At 40.1% G+C, this 19,552-nt stretch overlaps 1 protein-coding gene across 2 annotated transcripts in view; it reads left to right on the forward strand.

Annotated features, from left to right (window-relative positions):
- The first annotated feature begins 14,687 nt into the window (after positions 1-14,687).
- gabrb4 (gamma-aminobutyric acid type A receptor subunit beta4) overlaps positions 14,688-19,552 on the forward strand; it is a 64,269-nt gene continuing 59,404 nt past the window's right edge. The window contains exons 1-2 of one of the 2 annotated variants that reach the window (XM_051401773.1): positions 14,688-15,876; positions 17,841-17,935. In XM_051401773.1, the coding sequence (XP_051257733.1) occupies positions 15,797-15,876; positions 17,841-17,935 (175 nt within the window). In that variant the 5' untranslated portion in view covers positions 14,688-15,796. The remainder of the gene's footprint in view (positions 15,877-17,840; positions 17,936-19,552) is intronic. The other variant, XM_051401772.1, reaches the window with a different exon arrangement.

Genomic DNA, 19,552 nt, shown 5'->3' on the forward strand with positions numbered 1-19,552 from the left:
AAACTAAAGGTTGTATAACAAAATAAAAGTTTGTAGTTCCTTTGTGCTACACATATAGGAAAGATACATTCATATAATTACATAAAAACTTTAAGTAAAATAAATCAATATATAAACTTAAACACCCAGGAAATAATTCTATGGTGCATATTTTGGGAATGTAAAACAGCAGCAGTGTCCATCCACTTTGACTGTGTTAAAGCACCAAGCATCACCGTTCACAAGTTCGCCTCCTCTCTTCCTGCGCTCTGTCGGCTCCACCCGTCGAGTGTGTGATCTGTGATGTTGATGGAGCAGGTCTCGGTAAATATATGCGCACAACAGTTTCTGATTTCCCTTTGTTTCAGACCTATTCCCATTTCATCCAGACCAGACATTAGCCAGAAGCAGCCTTAAGTCCAAGCTTGGCCAGCATGGTTGCTATCCGGCTCTCTTTCTACTCCCTCTGGAGCGTCAGGCTCTGTCGTGGTGGAGCTGGTCCTGTCCGGTCGTTCTAGTTGGGTGGATCGTCCTAAAGGTCCGCTGCTCTTTAATCGAAACCCCATGCTTTCTTTTTAGATGACTGTGGGCTATTTCTGTCATAGGTAATGCGTGTTTCAGCAATAAAGCTTACAACAAATTGAAACAAAACTGTTTGAAGGAGCTAGCCTTCTGGTTGCAGCATCTGAACATGCAGCCGTTGCCATTAAAAATCAAACCCCATCAGACATGATTTAATGCTGTTTTAGCAATAAAGCTGAAAAAAAAAAAGGTTTTGGAAGAGCTACTGACCACTGCATCCACATGCGTAATAGTCCTTATTTTCAAATCATTGTTCCTGCAGTCTAAAGTTAGATGCAGTCAGAATAGTGAATGCAGATCCATATATGGAAATAAAGCAACTGTAACAATAAGTTATAAACTCTAGTCACACACAATGCTTTTCTGTCTTCCAAAAGTCGGCACTTTCAAAGTTATAATGCCTTAATTCTATTAGCAAGGGCAATAGCTGCAAAGTGACAACATCCCATTCATTATCTATGTACACAAATGAGGAGGGAAGACAGAAAGAAATCTATAAAAAAGTGTCAACAACTGAACTGAAAGTGGCAATATGCCACTACGACTATGCATATGTTGGTGTCAAACATGAGAGCCCTTGGCATAGTTAGCATATAGTGTCAAATGGGCAGACAATGCTGGCCTCAGTTGTTTCACTGCAATTTCTATCATCCAGTTATGCCAGGATAGATTAAGTGGTGGATCTGGATACTTGGATTGCGATTTGATGAGCCAGATGATGTGTTTTAGTGGTTTGGCTTGTATAGTGATCTGAATTGTATGAATGCCATCCGGTCACACTATTTATATGAGCAATGTTAAATAAATTACAAGAGCTAGAGGCACTGTATAGTGAATAGATTTTAGCCATGCTGGCCATGTCTGCCTGTCCACCACTTTGGTTGAGACTGAAATATCTCAACTATTGTAATGGAGTACTATATCATTTTTAATTAGCAAATGTTAGCATGCTAAAACATTACACTAAGATTGTGAAGTAAACATTATCCCTGCATGTTGCCATTCTAGTGTTAGCATTTAGTTCAAAGCACTGCTATGTCTACAGCACACACTAACGGTGCACCTAGCATGGCTGTAGACTCTAGGCTTATTTAAGTGCCCAAAAATAGAGCCTCATAACACCTATCTTTTTCATTGAATCTTTAAATCTTTGCCTCTCCATCAGTCTCATTTCTCCTTGTAGGATCTCAGTTAGGGAGGGCACGTGGTTGTAAATTCATCACTTCTGGGATATGAGTGGCCATGACTAAGTCAATAGCTTGTATGATGGGAAAAGACCGCGTCCTTGCATGTTTGTTAATTGACGCTCTGCTGCATCTATTGCCAGTACATGACCAAATGTGGCAGCCAGGTAACAGACCTCTCCTTGTTTAAGATGTGTTAAAGCAAGAAAGACAGTGAGATGCTTTTCAAACAAGTGCACTGTGGTCCACTGACCAAGGCCATTCACTAACCATCCTATAGGCATAGTGACCACAGTGTGTGAAGGAGGCATCTGCTGTCACCACTACACCTCATTAACAACAGAACTGAGTCTCACTAAATCTGTTTTTGTCTTCAGATTCAAAAATCCAGTCAAAACAGTAAATCAGCGCTGTATTTCTGCCAAGAAAACTATTCTGATCTCCGTTTTCTCCAGCAGGGGGGATTTCCTTTTTGAAAGTGACACCTGTGCCATTCCTGCTGCTGATGGGATCACACGGCTGAAATATGAGAGAGATGCAGCATATTGTAGTACATCACAGCGGTCTACTACCTGTGTGATTTGAGATAGTGGCGTCCAGGACGCCTGCAATGGCTCTTAGTGATAAATTGTGCAGTTTATACTCATAGATAGATTGTGAGATGAGGGGCCTGGGTGCAGATGCCTAACATTAAATAAATTAATCAGTTGGCTTTACATTTAAAGTTTGCTAGCAACCTTTATGAATGCATGTTTGTTGTAGTCAGGCTTTTCAATTGAGGGACCCTCGATGCCAAATGTGCGCTAGGACAGCTAAGGATAGTCAACTGGGTTTTAATAGTGATTCATTTAATAGTCAACCTGAATGGCTGGGCTGTCATATTTGTTTTGGACTTTGTCTATGGCTTGGCTGAATAGTACTCTTGACTCTACTGTACTCCACAAGATGATGGTGGTGGTTATTGTGGGTCATTATACATAAGCCATCTGCAACAGTAGCCCACTGGTGTTAAAAAATAAAAAATGGTTATATTAAATGGGTTCTGGATTACAATAATTATCCTGGGCTTGGTGTCCCTCTCCTGTGACCGACCTTTGATACAGGTCAGCCAGTCACACAATGTACAATAGAAAGTCTGGAGTGCAGCGGCTAAACTCATTGTTCTGGCTCTGAGTGCGTGGGCAAAGTCATTTATCTGCCCGGGTGAGGAGTTAAAAAGGCCTCTGAAGCGTGGGTTTGTCTGCTACCAGACGGTTGGCCTTGGGGGGCCAAATAGTTAGCCTGCATGGTTTCTGTAGGAGGCTCTAGAGTCTCCATCATATCAAAATCTCAGCCAAGGAAGGCTTAACTGCATTCTTGGAAATAAACAAGGAGGGTTCAGCTTGATGGCAAAGTCAGGAAAAAAAGGAATAATTGTAAATGAGAAGGAAAAGTGTTGGCATCTTCTAGCCGTCTGTGGAGATGCACCAGTGGAGCAGCCAGCCAGGCCACACGACAGCAGCCCTGATACAACTGGTAAGGTTGAAGCCTGCTACAGAACTAAAGCAACAAGATAAGTTGGATTTCAGGCCCCTGAGAGGACATTTGAGATTGTGGTGGATTTTTCCAAAGGGCAATAAAATCTGAAAATGTGTGTCATGTGCCCTTGTTTTAATCACAGCAGAGGAGTTAGAAGTAAGGATTTCTTTTCTACAGGACTGTATCTGTGCACTGCTGCTACTACTGCCACTAGCTGAGATACAGCCATCACTGAAACATGGGCATTTTGAAAGAAACCGAAAAGGTGTGCAGAAGTGGATGAGTTAACAGATTGGCTTTTTGTGTTTATGGCTTGAAGGTCAGCATGCAGCTGTGTCTGAAGACATGGCCTGAACCATGACATGTGCCATACATTGGTGTTCCACAAAATGGAATACCCCAGTTTTCATTGATAGTCATTATCTAAAGTCACAGCACTTTTTTAAAACAAATGTTAGCTTGCGACCCCTAATCATAGGTTGCATTTGTTTACTCAGTTCAACCAAAAAGGGATTTCTTTTAATATTATGGAAAAATCTAATGATTCAAACTAGAATATAACAAATATTAGAATAACAAAATTGAACACAATTTAGGTGTAGCATAATTTGGTGTTTTATTGATTTCCTATCTTGTAGCGACCTCTCAGATTGGTCTATCTTACAACCTCTTGTGAAGGTCCCACTTCCCAGGTTGGGAATCACTTGTCATGGTTTAATGATAGGGAGGGTTGGAAAATAATTATGTCGTCATTGTAGTGTTAATATCCTTGTACTAACGCAGAGGATGGGCACTCACTTAACGTTCAGTTTGCACAGAGAATAATTTCTTTACAGAGATCAACATTTCTGTCTTAGTGGTATTCTTAGAATGTTAACAGAAAAAGTAAGATAATATATATTTATATATATATATATTATCTTACTTGATATATATATGTGTGTGTATATATTATATATGTATGTACATATACATTTACAGGAATTTAAATAACAGAGAAAGGTGATGAGAACTATGAGCATAAGAACCCAGAAGCCCAAGACAAATAAAGAAATAATGAATAGTATGCTTTACATACAGTAGATGTACAAACTGCTTCAGTGAAGCAAAAAACGGCTTTTACACACACTGAAATATAACCAATCCATTTTCATTTCATTTCAGTGGAACATTTGAATTCTTCAGCTTTATTCATTTAGGGAATACATTTCTGTCAAAAGGTACAATTTATATTAATTTCAGGATTGTGTGCCGCATGTCCAGATATTTATAATAAAAGAAGTGTGGTGATAAGACAGAGGCTCAAGGTCGGCATACAACCGGAGCTGATTCAAAAGTGAATATCAGGCTAAATAATGCCTGCAATAAATAACAGCTCCACATTACTGTAAAGGGGTAATAAGTAAGATTTTACTGCCCCATCTCACAAAATGACCATAATATATCTGCTGTGGGTTGATAGGATTATTGATCAACACAAGTGAATCAACACAACTCACCAGGTGCTGAGATTTCCTGCTTACTTCCATTTTCACCTGCTTCAAGATGGAGGACAGCGCTAAGAGCAACCGAATGGCAACTGCAAGACTTTTTGTTCTCAAACCAAAAATAGTGCCTTGTGATTTTTCTTTGTGTTACTGCATTTTACCTAATCATTATACTTTTCTTTTGCAACTCCACTCCCAGGTGGTTTAAGTGTCTCAGAAATAATTAGGAATTCTGAAAATGTGACTTTATGTCAGGCACAGCAGCTCATTATTCTGGAGGTGTGTGTGATGGAGGCTTGTGACCTGATGACATCAGTGAGAACCTGCTGCCTACTGAAAGACAGTGAGACAAGACACAGCAACTTCCAAAGCTGTAAACCTATGATGCCCTTATGTAATCAAAGAAGAGTTTTTTTTTTAAGTTAGTGTGACATCTAATGCACTAAATGCCTAATGCCTAATGTTTCAAGGATAAACATGGTGATCTTGATCATTATCTTCATTTTTAATGAAGATAAATGAATAATCTCTTACTGTTTCTCTGCCATATGCATTTTCATTGAGATTTAAAAAAAAAATATATATATATATATATTTTTATTTTTAGGTGCCACTCATGATGTCCATTGTAGCAGTGTCTTGGAGAAAACTATCCTCCATACAAAGCCATCTGGAGGGATACATTCAGGTCAGGGATTAGAAAACATATTGAAGCTGAAACATGCAAGATCTGCAAGTTACTGAGCCCAAATCACAAAAATGACAAATCATTCCTGCAAATTGTTTGTGTGCTTAAAGGAATTGTTTGGCAATTTAGGAAACAAGCTTATTCTTATTTCTCTTGCTGAAGTTCAGATGAAAAGTATCTCAGCTTATCACAAAGACTAGAAAGGAAGTACCCAAACCACAAACTTTCCCTTTTTGTGCCTGAACCTAACCTAACCATAGTGGTGTCGCTCCATAAACCAGATCATGAAGTAGTCTGGCACGTAACCCTCCCAAAAACCCTAACATGTTGTTTTTACATTTCAGTCTTCGTACAATTCAAACATGCCAACTGTAACGTATTAATGTTTGAGACTTTGAGGTGCTGGTAGGTGGATTTTGTTACCTTCAGACAGAGCCGGACTAGCTGTTGCATCCTGTTTCCACTCTTCATGCTATGCCAAACTAACCAGCTGCTGGCAGTGGCTTCATATTAACTGTACAGGCAGCAGGAGAGTGGTATCGAGCTTCTTATCTAACTCTCAGCAAGAAAGCAAACAAGCTCTTTTAATATGCTTATGTTCCCTTGGTTTCATTTCTTTTATTTATTATGAAAGAAAAGGTTGAATTCCTGCACACTGTCTGCACCGAGTTTATCAGAGACACAACATTTTGGTCATGGACCTTTGAGTTTTATTTTTCTGAAAATCTTTGTTGATGATTAGAAACATTAAGATGTTAGAGTGAAAAGGCCTAAGAAATGCACTTTAATGCCTTGCCTGCATGTCACTGTATAAGCCTGGCGTGTAATGTGTAGCCATAAAAAATGATAGTGTCCATCCATGGCTCATTTAGCAAATAAGATAATATCTCTTCACGTACCTGCCTGACAAAGTCACAGAGCCTCCCACTAATTTGCTTTATGACTTACTTCTCTGTGCCTACGTGATAAGCTATGATAGTCACCTAATCTTGTAACTTCTGGCAGATGTGAGCTATCTCATCAATTAAAAAATTCCCAGTGGAGGATTGGATCCCAAAAGGAATTACTAAAAAATTATTATCCAATTATGATCTGCTTACAGCTGTGTAATTATACTTGACCACATTTCGTCCTGCTGTGTGATGAGTGGATTGCTGAAGTCCGCCTCTTTTTAATTAACCTGGATGAATGTGGCTCAAAACTTAACAGAATGGGCTGACGCATTGGTCTGAGCTTAAATGATGAATTGACTGATCCCATGTGAGCCCCAACCTGTGACATTTGCTGACTAATTATAGCTGATTTTTGTTGGTTTTTCTCAAAATAGCTTTAATTCATTTTTTTGTCAAGTGAATGTGGACACTTGATGTGATTGTGTTCACCTCGTTGGATTCATTTTCTTTTAACTGCATGGTTACTTTAACAGGGAACAAATGGAAAGCAACATCACAGACCGCTTTGAAAACCGGTTTTCAGCTAATTTCGTTTTCTGCAGAGAATCTAAACGCAAATCACTATGGACACAGCAGCTCAAAGTACCAAATATGATAGAATTAAGTGGCACAAATGATTGAAAACAGTCTCAAACGGAACCATTTTCTTACAGCTGCACTATGGTGGGTTGCTTTTAATGTAAAGCATGAAGAATGTTGTTGTTGGCATACAATAAAGTGTATGCAGCTGAAAAAATTGGAGCACACTACATACTCGACATCCAGCTTAATGGACAGGACACATGCTGATGGAATGTGGTTCAGTTCCTGAGAGAATTCCCTGCTCCTGTTTCTGATTGGAGGAGGGAAAAAAAAACAACCTCAATTGAAGGAGAACCTTTTAGTCCAAAATGCACAGAAAGCCACGTAGGCTTCTGCAAGTCACAAAAAAGGGCTTATCTGTCTTTTAAAGTTTTTTCCGCTTGTCCCTGTTTATTTAGCTTTTCTGTTTATTTGTTTGTTTGTTTGTTTGTTTACCGAACACTCCATGCTCTGCACTTGCCGCACCTACAGTTCTTTGCATCACTATGCCAACTCCTCTCTATGGACTTAAAAGCTTTTCAATGCATCTCAAAATATTTATGAATCTAAACACAGTTATTTTGCTTCAGCAACTGAGTGCCAGCAGTGAATGCTGCAGAAACCAACCTATAGAGTCATATTTGCAGACTCAAGCATAAAAGTCCATTTGGGCAGTGCAAGAGACTATTGACTCGCTATTGGGAGGATGGCTAATGGCACTAAAAGAACATGTTTTTGTGGTGAGATGGATTAGGTTATCCCACCGGCACATAGTGTACTGTGCCACCTATTTTGAAAACACGGGCAGGATTGTATAATCTTAAGGAACAAATAATTATTGCATGTACATGTGCACAGTGTGTGTGAGTGTGTGTGTGTGCAGCCATGTGTCGTTTTGTGTATTTGTACATTTTTGTATTTGAGAGCGTAAGAAGCATCACGGCCCTCAATCTATTCCTTCTCTTTCAGCTCAACCGCAAGGCACGTTGCCTAAGGTCTGTTTCATATTGTGAATTAATTATTCTCTGCTGGAATTGTGTTGAGTATGTGTCTGTGTGTGTGTTTCAGTAGCTGTGTGTGTGTACTTTGTTATTGCAAAGGAAATGACAGAGCAGCGTATTATTTCCCATCTACCACATCCAGACCTCATATTTTTGAATGCATTAACTCCATGGCTATTGCAAATGCATCTCCAATGCCAATCACATTCCTTTGAATTGCAAAAATAGAGAGAAAGGGGGAGGGAGGAGGACCCGGGGTGAGGGTGCAAGGTGGCTACTCCTCACTCTTTGTGGCTCCGTGCTTGTTAAAAAAATAAAAATAAAATAAAAAATCTTAAATGTGGCTATGTGCACTGGAAAGCCTCTGCTCGCTGAATTTTAAAATACCTTTGGCACCATTGTTTTTTTTCCTCCTGTGTGTATACAAGCTGCAAGCAGTCACGCAGCTGTTTCCATGGCAATATCTATCTGTGTGAGGAATTCATTAACCCTTTCTCGTAGGAGTTCCGTGTAGAAATCCCACGTAGAATACAGATAGGAAAAGAGGAAGGGATGCTACAGTGCTATTTTTGACAAAATGCTACTATTTATGAAATGCTACATATTTCTGGTGTATAGTGGTGAATCCCAGTTTGCTTTGGTGCTCACATTCATTGTTTCGGTCTTATCCAGACAACTGAAGGCTGTTGCATCAGGCTTTGACATTTGAGTTTAAGCAAAACTGAAATGAGGACACTTTGAATGCAAATAAGGGCATTATCACAAGTTACGCTTTTGCCAGAGGTAGAAGGGAATGACCAAATGAAGCCTCTACCTTACAGCTTTAAGCCGTCTTCACGGGGAGAAACAGTACGACTGGGTTTGATAAAAGATAAATCAATGGCATGCTGAAATCCATCCTGCTGAAAAGACAGTGTAATATAAAAGATACATGGAGTATAAAAACGAAGAGGAATTTATGACATGATACTCATGCCCGACTGCATGTACCTACTCAAACATGCAAAGACAAACAAGCACACTTACATACACTCACTCTCAAGAGGGAGAGAGAGGTAATGCTGTTACCGACTACAGCCCTTGCTGGACGACGTATGTGTCACAGACGTGCTGTTTTGATATTGATAAACCATTGAGAAGATTAACCTCATGCCAGACCTTTACAAACACTTAATTAATTATTTTGATTGTATCAATAAAAGGCCACGAGGGTCTGGTTAAATATGCACCACCCCAAGTGTTCTATAAATGAAATGCACTGAGAGGGACACGGGTGAGGTAAGGGACAGAATTACAGATTCATATTAGTGTTTGTCCTCCATCAATAGCTATTTAGCATCAAGTGTCGCGCCTCACCCATTCTAATTTTGGAGCCGGCAGGGCATGTGTTTGAGATGTTAACTCCTCTGGTGTAGAGGACAGATGAGTGTTTCAGGTCAGTTAGTTGCGTGCTGCCTGCAGGGTGGCGAGCCTTTAGTTTCCACACTTCGGAGGATGAACAGGTAGAGTGTTAGAGTGTTGAGCTGCTGGCTGTGGACTCTGTATTACACTTATTTTTACAGAGGGTGGTGTGACACATCCTGACCTTTGCTTAGTCTGATTAGTATTATTCAGAGCCCCCGAGGACAAGCGCCATATGTCATCATCATTGATCCTTTTAAAATATGTATTACATTTTCCCGGATTTTCTTCAAGGGCCATGACTTGCTTGTTTATGGTCAATAAGGACATGTTCATTAATTTCCAATTATGCCGGAGCATCAGTACATTGCTGTGAGCAATCTAACATCAGAATTGAACAATCAAGCATAAAACCAAGTAGTAAATGTTGAAGCTGAATATCTTTCATTTTTTATGACCATGTTTAATAACCATGAATGGATGTCATTCATGCCGGTCATAAATCACTTACATCTGCCATCCTGTTGTATATATACCACACCACATCCAGTATAATCATCAATAGTGGAAATTATTTATGTGATGCATCATTCTGCCTTGTTAACATGATTGTTGTTTTCCTGCTGTAACCTATAGGTGGACAAAGCGGAAGCATTAGCCCGCATTTTCCTTCTTTCTTGTGTGCCATCTATGGTTCAAGTGTAAACAGCGCTCCTCACAAGTATTTGGAACATTGTGGTGCAGTTCAGCCTCAACGAGCAACACGCTGCACTTTGATTGGGCTTTCTACGGTAGCATAGCAACAATTGCCTGGTAGGCTGCTTCGAGGTAGTGCTTCAGAGCCGTGTGCCGTGCGCTTTCAAAGCCTCCAATCTCATCTCTGCGGTCAGTGAATGGCGTGATGTACATTGAAGTCAAACCTTCATTTTCTCAGAGCCTGTCAAGTGCACTGTTACACAGAAGGGAGGCGAGCTCACAGTGCTGCTTTGACCTGCCAGTGTGATCACAGTGTTAGACACAATGGTGAACAGTGGATAATCATGAAGCAGAGCTATTAATTGTTACGGAATATGCAGATTGTCATTGTCATGACATGCAGATTCTATTATATACAGATTAAAGCTGATTCACCTGCTATTAAACTCCTATTTACAGAACCTGGCACAATGCTTACAGATCATAGGTTTTAAGTTGACTATGAATTTATGAGGCTTTTAAATTGATGCCCAAATAATTCTTAATTCTTAGGTCGTGAGTCAGGAGGTCAACTAAGCCCCCAGTCTCGGAGGGGTTTGACCTGTGTGCGACAAAGAGAACTGAATACAGCCGTGGATCTAAGAATGCTCCAGGCTGCATACGTTTTGGCCTCCTCTTTGGTATCCTGTCTTGCTTTTGTTATTTTTTTGGTTTGACTTTTACCCATAATCTTGAGCACATAACATGAAGGAATGGGACAGTCTTTTCGCTTTGGCTTTGCCATGGAAGCAGCATGATGGGGGCCCAGGACAGTTTGCATTAATACAGTAAAGACACAGGTCATCAAGTTCAGATGAATCAGGGCAATACTGCAATCTCTGTCTCTCCAGGGTGGTCGCCTGGTCTTCTTTTCCATACCAAGATGAGACAGCGGTGGTACCGTCTTGATTCAACACAGTCAAGGAGACCCCTCTCACAGTGACACTGACCAAACATGAACTTGAGCTGTCATTTCACCTCAGAGTTGCCGTAATTGAAACTTAACTTCTTCTTCTTCTTCTTTTTCACAAGAGCCTTGATTGCATTCTCTAATCAAAGGGAGTTCACAAAATCCCACAACACATTAACGTTAAGTGAACTCTCATTAAGTCACCGCCTTTTCTAAAACATATATTCACTTTTGTCACAGACTGATGGTGATGTTGAATGAAGAAAGGCTGAAACGTGTTGAAACCTCTCTAAATACGACAGTAAGATATTTCATTTGTTACTTAAGAGTCGATTGGGGTGTTTGACAGATATGAACAGCAAGAGAAACAGGGAGTGACTGGAAGGCACCAATGCATTAACCATGTGATACTATTTATATCAGAGGAGCAAGGGTGACCCAGTAACTCACATGTGTTATGCAACATATGAATGGAGCAAAAAAGAGCATGGTACATGCACATCTCAGGGGCTTGGATCTCCTTGTCATAGATGCCAATTAGAGTTAATTGCAGTAATCAGGGGATGCTATGAATGGGAGCTTTATTGCAAGTGAGGCAGACTATCGAGGGAAGCACAGACTGAGCATGCCCAGAGACTGAAAGGATCCATCTAGCATGCTGTCACACAGGTTCAAGCTCCATATTACACTCTATTACTATACTGTACTGACACTGCTATACCCTGGCTCTTACCAACCTACAGGAGATGGACTGCAATCAAAGAACATATATGGACAAGTCTGCTTCTTCAGCAATTATCCCGCACACAATTACTGTTGCCTTGGCGCCAATGCATGAAAAGACGGATTAAAAAGCGAGAGTACGTCAAGGTAGTTTATTCTCAAATTGTCTGGTGAATAATTTGCATTTAAATCATTGAATTCCATTTTGAAAACCAATCTGGTAGTAGTTACGAAAGGATCTACCACAGTTGGTGAAAGCCCACTGGATAACTAAGTTTACAAACAAATACCATATTTCTCTTCATATAGGGACTGTGCGAAAAGCAAGGTGGGTAAACCTTATGCTTTCGCTTCTTTAAAACAACAACAACAACACTCCTTTGGGTTTTTAATATTTGCTTTGGACACCCTCCTGTCTAAGTTCTCTACTCAACCCTAATATTAAGCTTAACGCGACAATCATTTTTACATAACTCGAACCACACATTAGCAGACAAATTAGCAATTGCCAAAATTGTGGTCAACATGAAAAATGGTGTGTCCTGTTAATAAGGCACTCTAGAGCTGCTAAATGAACATTATTTTATTCAGTAACTGTGCTAGTTGTTCTAACCACTGTCACCAAATAAGTGAATGAGGAACAGGTTGCAGCTCTGTGGGGCTTCAGCTCTGTAATATTTTTGCTTCACCCATTAATAAAACAGGTTGGGTTGTGTTGAACATGCATTCTATTATAGGTTAACTCTACATGATACTTTCAGCTTTAATATAGTTCTGTTATAATGTAGAATAAAGTGAAGATGACTCTTGTCTAGTGAAAATGGTGCACCCTTTAGAGAGATGATGTGCAATGCCTGCTAAAGCTAAAGATCCAATGTTTTCAAAAATGTATATTGTGGTCAATCTAGCAACTAGTGAAATAAATCCCAGATACTCAGATAGGATTGTTGTCTTCTGCATTAAGGAAAACGCACTGAAAGCATATTTTGAAGTACGCCTGTTGTTTTAAATGCATACCAATAGCGTAAGAGATGCATCACTTTTGGGCCATTTAAAACCATAGCCATATGGTTTCAGTGTGTTTGCAGCTAGGCAGAATGCACCTTTATGATCCATAGTGCCCACAAAAGACTTTTTGACGTCACCTATTTTGATCAGTTGATTCCAAATTAAATCCTGCAAGAAAATGATTAAATCAAGTTTAATAGATTGTAGAAAGACCCTACCTTGCTCTCCCAGAAATTTCCGGCCACACTCCCTCTGGCAAAAAGAGAAAATAGCTCCCAAATAATTTATGTGCATTCCCTTACTTGTCAAAAACAAGTAAACAGATGGAAATCAGTTTGAATATGCAAGGTATATTTTTTGTGTTGGAAAGAAACTTTCACAACTTGTGAATTAGAAATCAGATTTTTTAATCTAAGGTATTATTAGTTCATTCATGACACAAACTCTCAAATGTGATCACTCAAAATGTTTTCCTTGGTGGTTGGAGAGAAATAAACTTCCTACAAGGATACCCCCTTTAACCTTTTGCTGCAGAGAATCCCCATCCTTTTTAGCCTGAGGTGGTTGTCTTTTAAAGAACTGAACTCCTTTAGTTTGACTAAAAATGTCCCCTAACTAGCTTTTTCCAAAGCTTTCAACTGCATCTCATGGTCTTTTTCTAGTGGACACTGAGTTAGGTTTTTTGTCAAACAGCTATTTCTACTGTCACAACTAAACTTTCACACACTCTATTTACAGCTACTATCACTTTGCAACAGATTTACAGCCATCGGACTATGAAAGCTTCTAGGTAATAACTGTTCACTCCTGTGATGCAACAAGTATGAACTGTGAAAGCCAGTCTGTGTCTTGCATATTGCGTAACATTAATTGCTCACCCTTGGGTGCCGGTTCCTGGTCAGTCATGTCGCCCTGTGATGTACAGTATGTAATTGCAATGCCATTCTATTTGAAATTTCCACTTTATGTCAGTCTCATGATTAGGGGGGTTGAAGACAGTCCAGTTAATAGGCCATGTCTCTCTCAAAGCTGCAGTGCAGAAAAGCTCAAATACAAATGTATAATTAATCTACTTTTTTTTGGTTTTATCTTGACATTCAAGTCAGGGGGCCATTGTTGTCCAAACCAGAAAACATCACCGGAAAAATTTTAATTGTAATTTTTCCTTACATGCCAATTCATATTGTTTCTGTTGACTGCTGTCACATCAGCTATAGGAGGAACAAACTGAACGTTTCTGGGTACTGAGGTCAGCAGAGGATACTCAACAGCAACACATGCCTGCTAACATGTTTCAAACTGGGAATAAAATCTGAGGCTATAGACGGATTGACTCTGTTATTTAGTGCTTGTGACCCCGGCAATGATGGTGATGAGGATGAGGGTGATGATGAGGACAATGATGATGAAGCAAAAGTGACGTGCCACATTGCTGTTACATGTATTATTGTAAATGGCGTTGTAACAGAAATGGCTCCATGGTACATCAGTTGATGTCTGCTTTTGTCCCACTCACACTACAGTGGTGACAGCATTGGGTCTACTCCTTTAAATGAGCCTTTGCGCATAGCCTTCGAATCACCACAACTGCATCAGTGCTGGCTGGGTTGCTTAGCAACTGGACAGCACAGAGATCCCTGAAGAAAACCTCCTCCTCTGTATAAAACACAAGCTTGTGTGATTCTTGAATTGTGATGTGCGCGTTGGCAATTTCCAGTAAGGATGTTTATGTTTCAAACACACAAAAGAGCGACTCCTAATTCCTGATAAGAAAGTGAATAAAAATAAATAAATAAATAGGATTGTGCGTGTTCACGTTGTGTGTGCGCGCACATGTGCTTGTATGTATGACTGTGTGTGGGTGCGTGTCTGCGCGTGTCTGCGCGCGCGTGTGTGTGTGAGTTTCCAAAAAGTGGAAGAATTGCATGGAAACGCACCGGCACACACTCACAGCATCCTAATGGGTTTCAGAGAGAATAGACAGACAATTCAGCGCATGAACGGGCTGTCGCTAAGGAATTCACCTTAGGTGTCCCCCCTCCCCCTTCCCCTTTTTCTCCCCCCCACCCCCCACCCCACCAATAGGGCATTATTTTAATTTCAACTAAGAACTTAAAAAAAAAAGAATCGAAAGGAAAAAAGAGAAGATTTCCTATAATCATGTGTCTCTGGACTGTTGATTCTCTGTCATTTGTTGAGCGTTTGGAGGAGAGGAGCGGACCACATTAACGTGTTCAAACGCCATTTAACGTTGGACAGCGGAGGCAAGTGGACTTTTCAAATAGCTTTTGCATCTTTGATATGAAACCCGGCGTTGTGATACATGCATTGGCGTATTAGGGGCCATCCATATTTCTCGGCATCTAATTTTTTCACCAGAGGAGTGATATAGCCTGCTCTGACGTCTGCATCAGATATTACCCAGTGCTTTTTCAATGTGCATTTTCCCCTCAGTGACTTTGCGCTGATCTACATCATCATCAGCAGCAGCAACGGGGGAAAAAAGGGGAATGAAGATTTCATTTTTCTTTTTTTTAAACCCACCGCTCCCCTCCAGCCGACCAGCGTTCCCAGCTCAAACAAATATCTTTTAACAACATCACGTTGTGGAATAGTCTGGCGCCGGAGCATCGCTGGAACCATGCCTCTTCTGCAGATTTGGACTGGGAAATTTCATCCACCAATTTGATCATCAAGAGGCTGCTGCTCAGTCATTCATGCCAGTGTTTGTTTTTTTAAGGGGAAGAATACTTGTCATCACTTTTAAAAGTATTGTGTATGCCGTTTTTTGAGCAAGATGTCTGATCTTCTGGTGTTGGTCGAGGGACTCTGTGACCTGCACGGATTTCCATAGCCGGGGAAAACAGCGGGGGCCAATTACGAGATTTTTTTTAAAAATCGAGAAGCCTATTTTAATCAAGACATCGCATGCGTAGATGTAGGCTAGTTTATTCGACATTTTTAAGAGGCAATTATTTTTTTAATTGCCAGTTTTTACTTTGTGCATTTTCTGGAGGACCACTGGACTGGTTGGATTATAGAAACTATATATAAGGATTTGTGGAGATGTTGGGTCGTCAAGAAGATAAATTATGTGGAATTTTCTCTGCTCTGGCGGCTTTGTCCTTCTTCTGCTTTGTTCAAAGGTAAGAAAACGTTGCTTGAAAATAAAATTAAAAAAATTAAAAAAAATTAAAAAAAACTTTCACACCAATAGATGTGATTATCGGTCAATGAAAAAAACTGAGATGTGGCAACGGCATTACCGGGGTACCCAGGCCTACTTATTAGGGGCATTGCTGCCGATATATACTCTAATAGACGGCGCTGTGGCGCGCGAGCGTAAAAACATGCGCGTGCACTATATCAAGCCTATTGTGAAAGCTACTCCCGATATGAAAACGGGGATATACATTGTATGGACCGACTTTCAGCGTGATCCCACCTAACAATGGCAGCCCTCGGTAGGCTACAGCAGGCTCAGCCGATGATTAGAAGATCGGATCAATCAGCCGACGATCGATTGATTACGCCATGGTGATCAGCCAGATGTATGAGTCTACAGTGCTGTTGCCACTCGGCCTGCAAGCCTACTTATTCTATACTTTAAGCGCAGAAGTAATATTCCTATTCATATAATCATCTTAATTGCCCATTTTATTGACCGGAACCAAATCAATCAAGATCCAGGAATAATCCCAGCAGGTCGTCATCTGCTGCTGATGCTCTCAGGAACAGGAAGGAATAAGATTTAACGTTTCAATACTCTTGTCTAGTCCTGCTAATGTTTACAGTATGAATTACTGCACAAGCCTTCATGGACATCATCACACTCTCCTGATCAATTCCTTTATTGTTCTGCCGTTAGTGGCACTGATACACATCCCCCCCAGCCTACACCTTTTCCTTGTCTGCAGTAACCTACAGCCTCACTTATGAGATTTAGGTGTTGCTCACTGAGAACTGGGTCACACTTTTTTTTTGACAGTTTGATCCCATTAGAATAACCCTGAATAACAAGTGAAACAATCTTGTATGCGTTTGAGGTGTCACTGATATTCCCTCATAGTGAGGCTCTCAGGTGTCAAACCCACAAGTCCTGTACCCGGCCAGCTTGATGAACAGCTGCACAGCCTATGAGCTAATTGAACAGTGCTTTCCCCGACTGAGCCAAAGGGCTAGTGCTCCTATCAGGGGAGCAATTTTAACCCACTTCCTCCCCTCCTATTCCCCGCTCTGCACTCATTCCACACCCTCCCCGTAACAAGGAACCACAGCTGGAGCGCTGGCCTCTGTCAGGTGATGCAGGTCATGGCACCAATGCTATAGGTGTCAGTCAGACTAGAGCGGACTATACTGTTCCTCCTGGGGATAGTCTGCCTCTCGGAGCATGCTGGGAGGCTGTGTTTTAACACCGAGCTTATTTAAATACATGCCCAGGAATAAGATTGGGCTTCTAAAATAGCAAAAGAAATGTCAATAAAATGCCTGACAGGTATATCATCATCACATGCCCTTAACTGATTAGTTGAATGTACTTTAGGTGGGGCTACCAGGGGGAAAATGCATACATTTTTGAACCTTCACCATGACAACATAAGAGTCAATATGCTTTTAGTATTATGTAGGATGTCAGTAGGCCCACAATTTGTCTGACAACTGACTGTAACACACAAAAAATTACATATATTAGCTGTAATCCTTTGTAGCGTGAATGTTTTCACATAGTTTTTATTTTAATTTTATTCTTACTGTTAGGTGGTGACAGACAAGAACACAAGATTAAAACTGAAGCTGACAAAGGTTGAGAATGAAATATGACAAATGAATGCTTATTTTAGAAGAAAAGTAAGAACAAGACATGGGGATATATGGATGAATTCATGGGTTGGGTGTTTTATGAGTCCTCCTTCTCTCTGTCAAAGCCTCCACAGGCTTCCTATTCAAAGGTGGCATCCATGTCATTAATGTTGAGAACGCAGAGTATGTGCAATTATAATATTCAACGTACAGTAAAAATAAAAGTGTATGACAAAAATGTGTTTTTGCTGATTCCCCCCGCCGACCCACAACTTAAAATGGCTCTAACACTTGTGGTTTCTGCCCTTAGCTCCTCCACTGGAAGCACCGGAATGTCTGTGGCCAAGACTACCGTGGACAAGTTGCTGAAGGGATATGACATCCGTTTAAGGCCTGATTTTGGAGGTACGTGTTGTGGCTACCTCTGTTTTGGGGATCTCGGGCGGTGTTGTCGAGGGTATTTACAAGTCAAGGTGTGCACACAATGATATTTACGAGTCATTCCTCTGGAATCTGTTGGCCCGTGGCAAAATATAGGGAATTGCTTTGAAGTGACTGCTACCATGTCATTACTATGCATCTATTCACATATCGAAGATGGCTGCTCCTTGAGAAGTAGGGCACACATTGAAAAAACAAACAATATGATTTTTAAAATCAGGGATGTTGAATGTATTGATTTTTAATACTTTTCTGATTAGAGTCATTTTATGGCCTCCTTGTATTAGCAGCGTTCCTCAGCATTTGATTTGCAGATCAGGGAACACCCTCCTGCCCCATTAACTTTTATTGGAAATTGTGCATCTTTTATATCCGCTCTTTAGAATAATGGTTATTTTGATAATTGCTGAAAATAGAAGGCGTGGGGGACGAGTCATTAGTGTATGTCATTTGGGTTGATTGTTTAACTGACACTATTTAACCACAGCCACATAAAAATAGTTTTTGAACAGCATGCTGGCCTATCACTGGTGACTGGGCTACTTTAATGTAAAATAAAAGGTTTGGAGAAAAATAGTTTTTTCAAATGAAATACGGCCCCTGTTTATACAATATATAAGATGGATTGAAAGAGGAGGTTTCCTGTTTCATCGTTGTGTGTTTACCATCTGGGGCGGGGGTGTGCGCAAGGCCACTCACTGATGACGTCATAACTCACCACTGACTGACAGCTGTAGTGATGGCTCTAATTCAATGTAATAAATGATTGTACCTTTTCACAAAAGCACCAGCTTTATTTTTTCCGGCTGTACACATGTTTTCCAAAACTCTGTATTCAGAAAAGCTTATGGCCGCATACTACAGTCACAGAACAAAAGAGGCTTTTTTACTTCCAGGGCATGTTAATGGAGTGTGATGTTAATTTAATGAGAGCAAGTAACACAATAGTATGTCTGTTGTTACTTAAATGTGCTCCAGCTCCAGTGTTACATGGCCAACAATCTTACCATATTTAAAAATATGAAAATGTTTCTGTTAGTCTTGATTTGAATATGTGAACAATTTAAGCAAAGTCAGAAATGATAGACATGACATTCAACTAGTTAAAAAAAAAAAAAAAACTTTAATCAATGAGGTAGAGACAATGTGGCATGACTCATCTACAGAATATCTGAATATGCTATGTGGCCATGGTTATGCGTAAAAGAGCTAGACTACATTAAACAAAGTCATGTAATGATTACATGATACATGATGATGTTCATTGCCTCAAGAACTTCACATATCCTAATTCACTCTGGCAGTTAGTTAGCTTTTTTCTCTGTAATGCTAAATAACATTGTATGTTTAGAATATTGAGTGTTTCAATTGAATTTAAGTACACAGATTTACATTTTGTAAACATAATTTGGCTGATTATTATATTTAACAGATACAATCTAATTTATATCTGTTAAGTATATAATATTCACAGTATGATTTTTAAGTAGGCTGCAGGCAGCAGCTTGGCAGTCCTGTGACTACACCACTCTTGATGACAATAAGAGCAAGCAGTGAAAAACGTATAGCAGGTGCACCTCC

The sequence above is a fragment of the Dicentrarchus labrax genome, unplaced genomic scaffold (assembly GCF_905237075.1).
Source record: "Dicentrarchus labrax unplaced genomic scaffold, dlabrax2021, whole genome shotgun sequence".
In the NCBI taxonomy this organism is placed as follows: Eukaryota; Metazoa; Chordata; class Actinopteri; family Moronidae; genus Dicentrarchus; species Dicentrarchus labrax.